At 42.2% G+C, this 15,609-nt stretch overlaps 1 protein-coding gene across 2 annotated transcripts in view; it reads left to right on the top strand.

Annotated features, from left to right (window-relative positions):
* Positions 1–15,609, top strand: part of CFTR (CF transmembrane conductance regulator) — an 880,902-nt gene that overhangs the window by 482,576 nt on the left and 382,717 nt on the right. For both annotated transcript variants that reach the window (XM_085653127.1, XM_085653128.1), the window contains one exon: positions 3,602–3,784. In XM_085653127.1, coding sequence (XP_085509253.1) covers positions 3,602–3,784 — 183 coding nt within the window. The remainder of the gene's footprint in view (positions 1–3,601; positions 3,785–15,609) is intronic.

Here is a 15,609-nt window from a genome sequence, read left to right as displayed (position 1 = left end):
CCTGTATTAACCGGACTATACCTTCTACACTTATGTGTAGAGTAGTTGTGCATGCATCTACTTCTTTTGTTCTCTCAGCCTCAATGCTAACTCACTACACTTCTGGTTCCATTATGAACAGTGAATTGTCCCACCATTCCCTGATCCATTTGCTACTGAACTTGGGTATTTGTGCACTCACCAGCAAGCATATTAGGCATGAATGCCTACAAATATAAATTACAAGAGGAAAAGAAAGGTTTGCAAATGAACATTGGTGATTCCCTAAGGGACATTAAGGGCAGCGTAACCTCTGATGAAACCATCTGCGCCACAAGCAAAGAGTATATTAGAGGGTGTATCATGAGACACTCTGCCTTAAAGAGAAAAAAGTAAACAGAGGAACAGATGTGTCAGAAACGACCATTAAAGACCTTTCAAAAAGTTATCATCAAACACCTAGTGCCCAGTGTAGGAGCTGACAGTGGCTACATGCAACTTAAATGCACTTCTCATCTCCCAAGGAGAATGTGCCCTTCTCTGCTTGTAGAGGAAATATTATGAAAATGTGTAGAAGTCTGGAAGTCTGCTAGTGATCCAACTAGGACAGAGAAGGTCCATGGTGGTGATTTGTTATGCACACTGGGAGTACCTCACAAGCCCTTCAGACATTCTTGGGGAGTATTCTACACTTTTCACTAAATTTTATGTTTTATCGCATGATTCCACCTCCATATTTCAGGATAGTTTTATTTCCAGTGTTACTCTAATGAGACTGGGAGCACAGTATGGTGCATCCTTGGATGGTAGTATAAATTATAAAGTCTATTGATGACATGATCAGGACAAAGGCTCTGCGAGATGGTTGGTCCCCAATGGAATTGTACAAAATCCACAAACATTAAGCTTTCCAGTATCTATTTCCAGGTGTGTAAAAATGTGGAACAACAAGGTGGTCTATGACCAAAATGTAATAAAGCAATTGTGTCTCTGATTCTGAAACCCGATAAAAACTATTTGATGGGTTGCAATTACAGAATAATCTTGTTATTGAATCTGGACATAAAAATTCTAGTAAAACTCCTCGATAGCCCTCTCGTCTGGATCTTAATGCATCCAGTGCATGTGGGTTCAGGCCAGGATGATCTTTAGGGAGATAATATGAGGGCGGTGCTCATTTATTATGGCTAATGAGAGACGGACAAAAAGAGAAGCTCACGCTATTATTAGATGCGGAGAAAGCATTTGACCAAGTGGAGTAGGGCACCATTTTCAGAAGTTTTTCAAGAGCTGGTCTGGCAGCTGACTTCATGAGCAAGGCCCACTAGATGTATTCCGACCATTTGGCTCAGGTAGCCTGTAATTGGGTTCTCTACCATACATTCCCGGCTAAACGTGGGGTTCACAAAGGCTGCCCACTTTCATTAGCATTGGAACCACTGGCAGCCAAGATTCATCAGTCCGCTGGTATGGGAGACATCAAGCAGGCCCACAAAACAACTTGCTTTATGGAGATAACATAGTTTAGATATTGTCAAAACCAGTGATCTCTTTGAACAGAAGTATGTCTCTTATAGATGAGCTTTCTTTATTCTCTAGATAATGTGTGATTTGGGTCAAATGTGAAGCACTGGCCATGTCAAAATCCATTACTAGAATGGTATTGAGGCAACATGCATTCAGAGGGCTAGTCCACAATCGAAGTTATTTAGGGATCAAGTTCAATAAGGGTTTATTTGGTGCTAGGCAACATACATCCTCTTACTCCAAATGTCCTCTGACTTTCCATACTGATCGGGCTTGCAGTTGTCCTTTATGATCAGGTCCACATTTTAAAAAAAGGCTGTTGTTCAATTACATCAAAAATATGTTATCCTTTGTAATGCCGAACACTACTATGTTGGAGATTGATTCTCCAACAAAGAGGTTCATCTGGGCTTGGCGAGATCAAGACTTAAGCTCTCTAACCTGTATGCAACAACGGTTAGCAGTGGCATACGATTAGCTCACTTTGGATACTATTGTCTGGTCCACCAGCTGGCATATATTGGCCTCATGTTACCTAGGTGCCAGAATTAGCCAGCTATGGTCAAAAGTAACAGTTATATAGTTTCTGGGGGGCCTGGACCAGCCATTGAGAGAATGGGTTAAGCAGTGAAATAAATATAATCCAAATATCAGAGATTGCGTCTCTGATAAAGAGGTTCACCTGAGTGTGACAAGGCTGCAATTTAAACCCCCTAAAACTGTATGCAACATTGGTGGTCTACACTAGCTCACATGTGCTCCTATTGTCTACCACACCTGCTGGCATATTTTGCCCTCATGTTACTCAAGTGCCACAACTAGCCCACTTGGGTCAAGATAAAAAAATATATTGTTTCTGTGAAGGAGAACCTGGACCAGCTATACAGAGTATAGGTTGAGTGGCAGGCTGTCACATCACCTGTTTACTGTGTCTAGTGACTGCCTTTCCAGACCCACTTTTCCAATATTTCAGACATGTGAGATGAGCGATGGGTGGAGAATGGATCACCCTGATGTTTGATCCAAGTGGTACAGGAAATACCACCTGCTAACCTGTGCGCAAAATGCAATGCGTCATCCTTCTTAACATATTAGGCCCTCTTGACACTCATTGTGATTGGCTGTCCTCTATTGCCTCGCCCACCCTTCCTAGACCGTGCTCCTTGGACGCTACACTTGCCTTCATGACCGGAGGCGGTAAATTATTATGGTATGGTGACCCCATGCTTTTGTCTACACTTACCTCGCTTTCTGACTTTGTTCTTCTACATACAATGTTGATACCCACATGCACATCGCTCTACCAATTTGGGTTTGCCACACCATGTTTAGGGTACCAGATTCACATTGATTTTGTAGGTCATACTGGATGTAAAACAACTTGTTTATTACAGTGACCCAGAAACTGCAGCTAGTTGTCTGACATGCACTGATGTGGTATGATATATTTGTATTCTTTATTATTTTTAGAGTGGGTGGAACCCTTAGAGTTTTACTTTGAAGAATTCTGCAGAATTACAGAAAAAATCTGTAAGAGTCTGAAGAATTGCACCAACAGGCAGAAAATATGCAGCTCACATTCCAATTTGGCGCCAGTAGCATGAGCAGCACTGAAAATCAGCGCAAACGGCACCATGCGGTGCACAAGCGCGTGCACCTATTCTGGCTGATATTGCTGCTACTGGAGTAGAAAATCTCCTCGAGCTGCAGCAAATCTAGTCCAACCGCAGCCTTTTGACCGGTCCCGAATGCCAGTGACCGCCAATGTTAGAAAATTGCGCTAGGGGATGACAAACCTTTCTCGCGCTCACCAGTTTACATATTCTGGTGCCTCGCTTGATAAAAATTCCATCATCCGGCGATTGGTGGGATTTGCCCAGAACTCTGCATTCAAGAATAACGTAGAGTGGCCGCAATTCTGCCAATTCCATTGACGCAACTGAATATTTCACCCATTCCTGATTAGAATCTACAGTTGTGCACTGAAAATTTTTATTTTTTTAACTTCAAGCATAAGGTACGTTTTACAACGCACATTATGAAAATGAACAGTCCCGTATAAGTCCGGTAAACGTGGGATGTGTATATTTTGCAGGGATTTGGTGAGATTTTTGAAAAAGCTAAACTGGAGAGCAATGGCAGAAGGCCTTCCGAGGAGGATCCCGGTGTCATCTTCAGCAATTTTACACTTCAAGTCACCCATGTTCTTCAAGACATCAACTTCAAGATAGAGAAAGGGCAGATGTTAGCTGTTGCTGGCTCTACTGGCGCAGGCAAGGTAAGTTGTGAATTTTTGTTTCTTATGTGAGTATGTTTAACCAAAGTAACATAGTTATATTTCATGTGAAATGCTTCAGATACCATAAAACATTGCTTGATTGTACCATGTCAATAAGGAAACCATGACTTTTGCTTCGATTGCATGTCATAGCTCGCAAATATTGTTAGAATACTTAACAAATGTTGTTAGCTTATTAGTTTCATTGCTATCCTATGTGCTGTAGCCTCTGGCTACCCATTTACTACACTAAGAGTTTCTAGGTTAGAGTAGGCACTGTTCAGGCAAAAACTAGAAACCTGATAATGCAAGAGAGGAAGACTGAGTGATCTCACTGAGACAGGTTCAGCCTTATCAGCCAATGGAAAAACTGGAGCCAGATTAAATAAAGTTTTACAGTGGCCAAAAACATAAAAGGAGTCTATGCAATGTGTATCATTTTACCTGCCTGCGCAGCACAATTAGCAGCGGAGCAAGTGGTATGCAAAATGATGAGGCCTCCCTGCAAAATGTGATGAGGGGCCTCCTGACATGTGGAACCCCCCCCCCCCCCCCCCCCGGTGCTGCATGGACTGCTGAACTGCATTATCCCCTAAGTACAGCAAACAGTTTTGCTCCCGGACATTTTACAGTGAGATTTTGCACAAGGTTTTAAAATGGAGGAAACAGAGTATGTATTGTGTTAATTCCTTATAGATCATTTTATTTTTGCTATTGAGTTTTGTTTTAAAGAAAGTATGTTCTAAAATGAATTTTGCGAAGATAGAGATTGTGGCCTTTTTTCAATTGTGAAACCTAGTGGTGTACACTATTTTGCCTTTTAAAATATGTAATTGGCTAACTGATTTGGTCTCAAATTTAGAACTATCTTTCACTTTTGAAAAGTGATGAAACTGCATTTGTTTTATTCTTTTTTAGACTAAATCAATTCTGCAAAATTGGGTTTTTTTTTTTCTTTTTTTCCCCAATAAGTTTATAGCTCATTTACTATGACCCTCAAATGTTGGTTACTGTTACTAACGTGTGAGAGGAGCACACAAAGTGTACTGGTTGCTTTATTCTCGCATCTGAACCTGCGCTTCGATTATGATACTTTTATTGAACGTAAGAAGCATAAAGAAATTTAAATTAAATTTTGAAAAGGAAGCGTGCCAGAGCCAGTAATTGGAAACTTGTTCCCAAAGTATGACCGCCGTGCGCCACGTGCTTTGTTTCTGGAGGCAATAGGGCTTGTAGAGAAGTGTATGTGATCCTTGGGAGGCGTGTTTTAACTGAAGATGAAAAGTGATCAAGAAATGTTGGTTAATCAATGAAATCGGAGTCGAAGGTGCGCTGTTGAAAGCCGAACTAAATATAAGCCAAGCAGCGTGGCGTTCACCTGCTGAGAAGACAGTGTGTTAAAGGGCTTAAACAGGTGCTGTCTTTGCAGGCATAGGAGGGTTACTCAGATCGTCGCCAAATCGTGTTATGAGCTACAGGGAAACGAAGAAGGCTTTATTCAGGATAGTCGATAATACGGAGAGTACATGACTTCATAAGCCTCCCGTCCCAGCTCCAACCGTCTTCCCTACCCCTTGTTCCATCTCCCACGAGCCCACGTTCCACTCCCCGGATTCCACACGGGAACCCTGGTAACAGCAAGAACATAACATTTAATTTTAAATTTTACCTGAGTTTACTGTAACCTTCAGCCATTACCACTTGGTGTTCCTGCCAAATTAGAGTTCAACTGTGATTAAGGCATCAAACCTAAATCCACACGATACCCTCATAACCCGTGGCCAAGGGCTATGCCAGTTGTTACAGGCCCTGAACTCGACCTAGAATGAGGCAGAGTGCCTTTAACAATCAATATAGCCCCAGGTAGAAGAAGGTCTATAAGGCTATTAAAACAATCCACCCACTAAGAATGAATGTTCTAATTTAAAAAGGGAGAAACAGATAGACAAACATTGGAATGTTGGAGCAAAAGGCTTATACCAGTCATTATAGGCCCCAGAGGCACTTCAGTGTCTTAAATGGAGCTCTCAACATCCCAATGTTCTAATAAATGCATATTGTAAGGTAATCGAATGAAATAGATGCTGTGAAAAAAATACCTTCGGATGAGAGAAATCATGCTAGACCTGTCAGCCTTAGGGTGTCCTTCCCCCAAATATTATGCCTTACTCCTCCATATTTTTCTGATGTTGTTTTGTTGGCCTTAGCACTCTGTGCACTTCACCACTGCTAACAAGTGCTATAGTGCATGTGCTCACTCCTTACAACATGGTGACATTGGTTTATCCCCAATTGGCATATTTAATTTACTTATGAGTCCCTAGTAAAGTGGTACTACAAATGAAATGCTTCTGGTAGGCCTCCATCACTTATTGTGCCACTCACTTACGTAGCGCTTGAAACATATCTCAGGCCTGTCATTGTCACCTTGTGTGAAGTTTTAAACTGGCATTTTAACCTGCCAAAGTAAACGTTTGCCAGGCCCAAACCTTCCTTTTTAATACATGTAAGTCACTCCTAGGGTAGGCCCTAAACAGCCCATAGGGCAAGGTGCAATGTTTTTAAAGAGTAGGACATGTACTTTAAAGTTTTACATGTCCTGATATTGACATGGCTTACCTCCCCATAGGATAACATTAAAGTTACCTTATTACATTTGATGAGGATATCTTCCAACTGGGAACAGATCATGTTTGGTGTCTTTGCAATTGCAATGAGAAATTCTGGATGGGCCATCACTAGTAGGATGGGAGGGCGAAGATGGACACAGCCGTGCGTGCACCTTAATAGGCTCAGTCCTTTCATCACACAAAGGAATGCAGAACCTCTGTAGTTAATATGGAGCCAGTGCAGGGGAGGGTGGAAACCCGAGCACTTCAAAGAGAATCCTATAGAAGTTTCTCCTGCTTCAAAGAAGGCACTAGGTATAAATATTGGATCTCAGACACCAACTGTTCAGTACACTTCTGGGCCTGTGAACAATCAACCAGGAAGAAGGCCTGCTGTGCTGCTGAAAGGACTGCCACTGAAGAATTGCTCCCTACTGTGCTGACCTGCTGCCTTGCTGCTCTCTTTCTTGGGTGAGAAGGACTGGACCTGCAACATATACCCAGAACAACTAGACTACTCCAGGGGCTAGTCTCTTGTAACCAGCAGCTGGACCCTGTAACTGTGAGTCATACCCTGCCAAGGGGTGCCACCCCAGTCATTGTCCTCTAGACATGGGCCTGAAGGTGCTCTTCCTGTCCATCTGTGGAACCAGCAGAACAGACGCATCTCATCTACTTGTGACTTTCCAGGTCTGGCACGATCAGATAACCACAGTTGGCGCGTAGTGCTTTTTGCAGATATTTTTCGCTTAAGTCTTTAAAATTGCATATCTCCGAATCTACTGATTGGATGTTTGTCGTTTTGTTTTTGTTTTATTTATTAAAATCTACTCTATCTTTTTAATCTGGTGTGGGATTGTACCTGTGTTGTGTTTTTACTTTTTTACACATTGCCTCTAAGTTAAGCCAGACTGCCCTGTGCCAAGCTACCAGAGGGTTGAACACAGAGTTTAAAGAGTTTGCTTCTGACTTCTTCATCCTGATAAGGATTGTGGGTCCTGCTTGAGTGACCTTCAACCAGTAACCCAATATCTCACGCTCAGACTTCAGACTCTTTTTCTTTCCTCAAGAAGGGAATCAGTGTTCCTGCCCACCACTTTCTAAACTATGAACATCTTAAATTGATTATCAAACAGTTCTGGTCCATTAAACCCTCACAGAGGTTTGAACTATATCTTGACGAGATCACGCCACAGTTGGCTACAACACTTTTTTATTAGGTGTCGTGTAGGCTTGGTATGCTTGCACTGAATAATTTACTCAAAAATGGAGTAAGGAGAGTACCATTTCTAGCACCAATGAAGTGTGGCTAAATGCTTCGGACATGTGGAAAGCACAGAACATGTTTTGTTCAGTTTCTCCTTATAATCGCGGGCCAGAGCAAAAGGGCTCAAACTCTATCGCAGGAACTTGGGATTCCATCACTATTTGCCCGCTCTCTGAATTATGAGATCAGACATGAGCAGACTAAGGGTATTCTGTATGGGCACATTTTCGCTAGAAGGGGGTGTAATCAGGAGGCAAACAGGTCTTGTGATGTGGTGTAAATATGTGATGTGTAAGTATGTGATGTGCAAGCTACTAGAAATGTGAACTTGGGCTGTTTATTGTTTTATGCACATCATAGGCATCTGCAGTGCCCACTTGGTTAGTTTTAAATGAGAAATATCATTGAAGTGCGAAACGATAGGTATTTTTATTTTACTATGGCATCTTATTGTTTGCTGTCTACTGTATTTACCTGCAGTGGCCAAAAGTTAATTTAATTCACACCTTAAATTGGGCAACAGGTGTCAACATCACTTGCTTTAGCATGGATTGCACTTTGTAAGATTAGGCTGACTCGTGGGAGGTATGGGGTGCGCAGGCGTGTAGGCGCATTGCAATAAATCTGCTTGAAAGACTGACCAATTGTGGGAGGGCTTTCTATGCATCCTAATATTTATGCACTGATAGCTTTAAATTGTAAATATAACAGGTGCTGTCGGCCGTAGGAATTTAAAGACAATGTAACGAGTGCCCATCGTCCCTTGTATATCTGTACCCACCTTTTCCCACCAATGATCTGTTCCCGAGGGAGGGCACTTCAACATCCCACGGATTTTGATTTTTTTAAATTCGGAGCGTAATGAGTGCACTGGCTTTACGAATCCTACGACAACATAACGAATGGCTGTCGCTCCCTGTATACTTGTGCTTAGCCGCTGCTTCTCAAACGATTCGTTGCATAGGGAGCATGTTGTGTAGGACTGCAGATGTTTGATTGTTTTAGCGTGGGTTGCACTTCTACTTTTTACAAATTAGGTTGTTTCACGTCACCAATTGGGATAGCCATGAGATGTGAGTCTATATTGGAGGTGTAACATGTTTTAAATGATTGTATAATGTATTTTACAGTGTTAATTGCTTTTATGGTCTGTGACCGAAATACACTATTTATACCTACCTGCCTATCAGTTCTGGTGCATGCCAAGAACTAACTCCTACATGAGCTCATTCTAGAGTTTAACTCAGACCCCGAAGACTTCACAAAAATGACCTCGCCTCTGTAGCACACTATTCATATAGGATGCCGAAAGTCCCCATTGATGAGAGATGCCAGCCAGCCCATTTGCACAAATCTTTATATTTAAGTATAATGTAATGTATTATCTAGGGCTCAACCATTGCAATGGTGGCAATGTCTGCCTAGCTAATATTATCTAATGGCTGCCCCTTGATCATAGAAGGGGTCTCCATCAGAGGCACTACTCTTCAGCCTAATGCCCAAGGGTATATTGGGTGTGCCCTTCATTTATTTCTATTAATGCCCAATAGGGCATGAATCAAATACTCAGGTGCTAGGTAGGCAGATGGCTCATCAGAACCATTTTGTCTCCCATTAATACCAGACCTAGCAGCAGAGATTGTGTCTGCCTTCTTCTCTCCTATTAACCCTTTGCCACGGCTGTGGCTTGGTGTCAGTCAGTCAGTCAGTCAAAAGTCTTTATTCGGTTTAAGTGCAAACCATAAAAGCATACTACAATAAATAGACTTAAAAATACAGAATTCATTTTAAATAACCATTACCGCTAAAAGACGCATTGACATAGATTAATAGAAATAGAGCAATGTGTCCAATTAAAAAAACATTAAAATGGATACAGTTCATTTCCTCAAAGAGCAAATTAAAACAGATAAAAAATTCGCAATGTTAAAAGTTTCCCAGACATCATTTAGCATCTGAAGGTAAAGAAGAGCAGGTCTCACCTGAACAAAGCCTTTGTTTCTTAGTATAGGTAACAAAAAGCGTTTCCTTATGTCAATAAAGTGCTCACAGAAGAAGAAAAAATGTGTCATGTCCTGTGGAGAAAAATTATCACAGGAACAAGGGCCAATATCCATAGCCCTTTTCCAGCCTTTCCTATCTCCAAACAAGAGGTGTAATTGATTTAGTCTAAATCTAGTCAGTAGGAAACGATGATTTGCATTTGTGACATAGCCTAAGTATGGTTCCATGGATGGTGTAGTTTTACAGAGCTGGTGAGCCCTAACGGTGCCCTTAACCAGCTCGTTCCCTTCCCTATCCATGGTAGATATGTACACAAATGTTTCTTTACACCATTTAAGGTCACCTTTTACCAGGGCCTCTGGGGACTGATATAATTCAGGTCTACCTAGTTTTATGGCCAGGTTCTGAATATATTTCAGCCAAGGTATACGGGACCCAAAGTCTAGCAGTGTGCAGTCTTTCATGATTGTGTGGTTTAATTGTAGGTCTGGGTTAAGCCAAATGCTAATCCATTTCAATAATGGGGCCAGGGCGATACTATCTTCTACAGAACCGATTCCAAGTTCCTGGTGAACATTATAGTTGGCAGTTGAAATCGGGACTGAGAGGAGGTTTTTTAGAAACCTGTCCTCAACGATCTGAATGCTTTTAACATTTTTGTATCCCCATATCTCGGGTCCATACAGTGCCAAAGAGAGGCATTTAGCTTTATAGACTTGAATAAGGGCCCTCATTGGTCTGGCACCTAGCTTTCTGGCAAAACCCAGAACACCCACAGTGGCTCTAGATAAAACAATCCTTTTTGCTGTAATTTGAGTTACCCAAGAACCTTGGTCGTCAAAAAGAACGCCCAGATAAGGAAATGAAGATACCCTGGATAATTGGTGACCCCCACATTTAAACATTTTAGACTTAGCAGATTTTGGACCAATAACCATAACATGCGATTTAGCAAAGTTGACAGTTAAATCCAAGGCCTTCATGAAGCCCGCAAATGAATCTAGCAATAACTGTAGGCCCAATCCCGTTCTTGCAAGTAGGGCGGCGTCATCAGCATATAAGAGTGCAGGGATTAAACATTCTATAGGGCATGAATCAAATACTTACTCAGGTGCTAGGTAGGCAGATGGCTCATCAGAACCATTTTGTCTCCCATTAATACCAGACCCAGCAGCAGAGATTGTGTCTGCCTTCTTCTCTCCTATTAACCCTTTGCCACGGCTGTGGCTTGGTGTCACTGGTGTAATCTCTGCTAGAAATCTCAAGAGGCCTGCTGTGGTCTGTCACCCCACTTGGAAGGAGGCGCAAGAGAAGGGGAGCACAAAATAACCTCAATTTTCATCATTCATCCTCTCTCGATGTCTTTGTTCTAATTCGAGCAGCATTTCTCTGTGGGTTGCAACCCTCTCCTTTAATCTTTACTAGATGGAACACATAACAAGCATTAGCAAAGTCAATAGGCTTAGCCAATGTAGGGCAGCTCAGCTTACATACCTTTAATTTAACCAATTTCAAACCACAAAATTCCACATAGCGAATGCAACTTCCCTATTCTTAGACCTGCAAAATGATTGTGCATATAAATACTACAGGCTGCATTCAAAAAGGCAAACCTAAAATTGGCAGTTCAAACTAACATGTTTATGGGCCTTGGTATGTTTTAAGAGGAGCGGTGACATTTGTTCTGCCCCGAAGAGTATTCATCAGTCAATAATAGACAAAATGGTCAGAAGAATAATGCTGGCTGTAGAAAGAACACAACAGTTGTTACTCTCTTGTGGGGCATAGACACATGCAATACCCAGGGTGAGGTAATAACCCTGAGACTCATATACACACAATGCAGTGGTTGTGGTTACAATTTGCACACTGACTTTTAGCGAATGCATTGGTATTTCGCAGACACACCTATGGACTGTGTAAGTCTGTTCATATTTCACAATAATACAGAAATGTACTGGGTCTCAATCTGACCTACTTCATAAACATTGAGATAAGTTACAACTTACACCCCTCTGATTCGCTGCCATCACAAAGACCATGGCCTGCTGGGATCAGCAGAACACCATATCTTTGGGCCGCTTTGAAATCAGGCATTTTTTTTTTATTGCAGACCGTTTTCATAAATGCGTTTTTTCAAAAAAAATGAAACGTTTTGCAATCTTTTTTAAAATTAGGCTGTGGTCAATGACAATGTTTTTTCAACATTCACAAAGGGGAATGGTCCTTTGGGAACCTTTGCGAATGGTAACAACTTCATCTGAGGTGTTGGTCCGGATTTCAGACACAAAACATCAATACATACCATAATGAATCCATATTTGGAAAGGCTGCCCTAAACATACCCGTCCAAATACTGATTTGGCATTGTTTCCCAAATCCATTTAACCATTCGGAAAATCGTCCCTGAACCCTTAAATGGGTTTATTACGTTTGAAAAAGATGTTTTGCGTTCACAAATCCTCTGAATTACTGAGCCAGAGGGTTTGTGAATGCTAAATCCTTTAGTTCTAACGTCCCATGTTCTTTCGCATCAAACAGTGTAGTCAGCATATAACTGAAATTCTGTCTAATGCACACCCTGTAGTAAACATCACATATTAGTTTATGTCACGTTTATTCCAATTTATGAAATCAGAATGGTTTTTATTAGTGGTTCAAAATAAAATGTGTGTCTTCGTAGGGTGCACATTTACCCCTGGGACATCTTAGCCCTAAATACAGAGGGCTGTGTATACTCAGTGGTACTCTTTTTATTGACCTTGGAAAGATGAAAGGCTCAATGGGCCTGCCAGAATCGGAACCTGTGACCATGAAACCAAACACAGATTCATGGTGTGGACACAGTCCAATGCACCACCAGATTTATTGACATAGAAAAAGGCATAGAAAATGAAGCCCCTCTTGTAAATCTTTCCAGAGAAACAGGAAATGTGGTTTAAATGTGTGGTTCAGATGTTTAGTGGAGGGGGATAAATAAGAGCTACTTCCTGCTTGCAGAGTTGCAGGAATTTATGAGATGTTGCATTAAACTACATTTTGTTATTTGCTGTAGTGATGGAATGGCAGAATGGGTGGCAGAGAAGACTCTAAAGAATCTAAAGTAAATTATGTTTGAAACTGAGATGTGTACATTTGTGAGAGATTGGTTGCATGAAATAAATACGCAAACTACAGAGTGAGACCTTTATTACCGATGGCTGCTAGACCACCTTCGCCTTTCAAGATGTAAAATCAACAGTTATTGACAGTAAAAAATACAAAGGGTCCAAGGCACCAGCGGAAAGACTAAAAGGGGCACGGACTGCAGCTGCGATCATGGGTGTTTTACCATCCATGAATCCCATGCTTTTAAATGCTGGTGCTAAGGTAAATATAGCAAAGGAGGTACAAGCCCACCTGGATCTCCCCTAATGTATGATTGTAACATACCTAGATGTTATTTCTTTGTTACCATTTGATGGCCAAGCATGTGCGTTCGGGCACAGAAGGTACTCCTATACGGGCATCCAGGGTCAGAAAGCGGTCACATCTGTGGTCACGTGGGGCATAGCTGAGTTTGTGATACATATTTTAATGTACTTGTACATATGCATATGCAGGTACAGATAATGACCATATAGTTGCATCCGCCCTCAGAAAGTGTTTGTGTATAAAATGTTGCCACTCCTACATGCTGGTCATATATATTCTCATCAGCCCTAGAGAGTAGTCATACCTGTATATATATTTTGACACTTTGCTTTCCAGAGCGCTAGAAATGTACACTTTAGTAGGAGACATGTAGGGAGATGAAGACGGGGCTTGGTCACGCTATCTAGTGTGTCAGCAGAGGAGCGGGGATTGGAACACACGACTCTAAAGCCGCAGCTTGAGGCCTTAGGCCACAGCCACCTTTTACAGGCTCATGCGGTCTGCACCACACACAGTCTCTGGAATGCCCCCAGGCTCCACAGGGGGCCTGTGGACGATGGTGACTGACGCACATGGCATGCAGGTAGAGCTGCCCTCTCACACCACCGCAGCGTGGGAAGGACTCGATGCCATGCTGGAAATGAAAAATGACCAGGGCCACCAGTCACATTAATGGTGTCCTCTCGAGTTTCACACGCACTGCCTCGTCCAGTTCTGAGGACAACACAATCGTCTTGTTTTTGACTGTTTTAATCAGCTTTAATTTCATACTGAAGGTCACAACCTGCGTTCGCAGCGGATGACGTAGGTGTGCATACTTTGTGCTGAGTGAAGCTACCTAGGTCATGGTAGAGGTGGGGCAGACAGTAGTGTCTTCTTACTTGTGTAGAGACCCAGGGTCGGGGGGTGGGTGCCCGGGTCCACTTTCATTATAATGCTCAGATGTCCCGGTTTTTAGTGGACTGTCTTAGTTTTCACAAATCTCCCGATGGACCAGCAGGCATGCACGAATAAGGCTAGTGTGTCGAATTTCAGGGAAGCCTTTGAAGTCATCTAGCTGACCTTTCCGCGAGGGTAAGAATTTGTTTGCAGCTGCAGGGAACGCAGGCCCACAACAAGTACAGCCAGTGAGTAAGACGCAACAACAACATCCTGTATGGGGGCCAGGAGGAAGGCTTCGGGAAGAACGACATCCGGAGAAAGGGTGGCAGCTGGGAGGTGGGCTCATGCATTTGGAGATCAGGTGATTTTCTCAATTGGCACCTGCCTTCAAAAGGTCGGTAGAACAGATTGCGATAGGGCCTTGGTGTAACTATGTTTACCCCGGGCCGCCGCCATTGGACTCTCAGAACCATTGGCTGCTTGGAGCATTTCTTGGTCTCCCTACGGACCAATCTGCCTTTAAGGGAGGTGGTCAAAATAAGGAGCAGCAGGACAAGCAAGCATATGAGCAGAGCCAGGGTTAGAGAAATATAGGAGAAAACGTGCAAAGGAATGTAAGTATGAAAATGCGGATGCAAGGGAAATAAAGTATGAGATTAAAGAGACGGGCTTCAAAGACAACAAATTGGTTTCAAGCATAAGCTTTCAATGTCTGACAGATTGTGTCAGAAGAAAATAAAAATAATTCGATCAGACCTATAAAGCGTTTGCTTCGTGCTACATTGGCCCACAACATCATAACAAACCACGAACATTTTCACTTTTCTACTAAGGTAACAATTTGACAAATTTTCATTTGCATATTATATTCTCCATTCTGAAGCCCTTTTTTAGTTGCACAATATAACATACCATTCTGTACCTTTCACTACTTAAATTGTAAAAGAGCCAGGGCACACATTTTTCTAGGCCCGATACAACTGGCAGGCACTCCTTTGCTACCGCCCACTGTACCTTACCTGCTGCTATGACACGTGTTAAATTCAGTTCGGCCTATTGGGGGTTCTTGGGTACTTTTGCTATATGTGAACTTTACTTGCCCAGGACTGACCAGTACAATAAGCGTTTACTCTGAACTTTTTATTTGGCCGGACTGTAGAAAGGGCCTTGCGTTGCACTCTGGCCATTTTACACTCTCACCGCATTGAGTGTGTGCTGTTGTGGCAACTCCAGGCCAGCACAGTGTATGATTCAGAAGCGATGGTCAATCTAATTATTATTTTCCTAGAGCGGCAGTAGCATTTTCTGGGCTGTATGAAAACTGAGAGTTGACCTGTGCCAATTGAGAGAACAAGGTATTATATCAAAGTACTGGGGGAGGTAGGTTCTCCACAACCTCCTAGATAAGGTATCTTTTAAAAAAACAGCCACAATTGTTTTGGGGTTTGAGAGAAAAATATTTGGAGTACATTATTCTTGGCTTTTGGAATGACAAAATGTATTTTGAAAGATATTCATTATTGGAGGATACCCAGAATGATCTCCGTTAAGGAAAGGTTCTCCACACCCACCTAATGTATCCTTCGCAAACTCAAAACATATCTTGAAAAAAAATGCCACATTTTGTCATTATATTACACAGGTTTGAC

Source organism: Triturus cristatus, chromosome 4_1 (genome assembly GCF_964204655.1).
Source record: "Triturus cristatus chromosome 4_1, aTriCri1.1, whole genome shotgun sequence".
Classification (NCBI taxonomy): domain Eukaryota; kingdom Metazoa; phylum Chordata; class Amphibia; order Caudata; family Salamandridae; genus Triturus; species Triturus cristatus.
The sequence above is the reverse complement of the archived record's forward strand: the minus strand, read 5'-3'. Positions and strand labels throughout refer to the sequence as shown.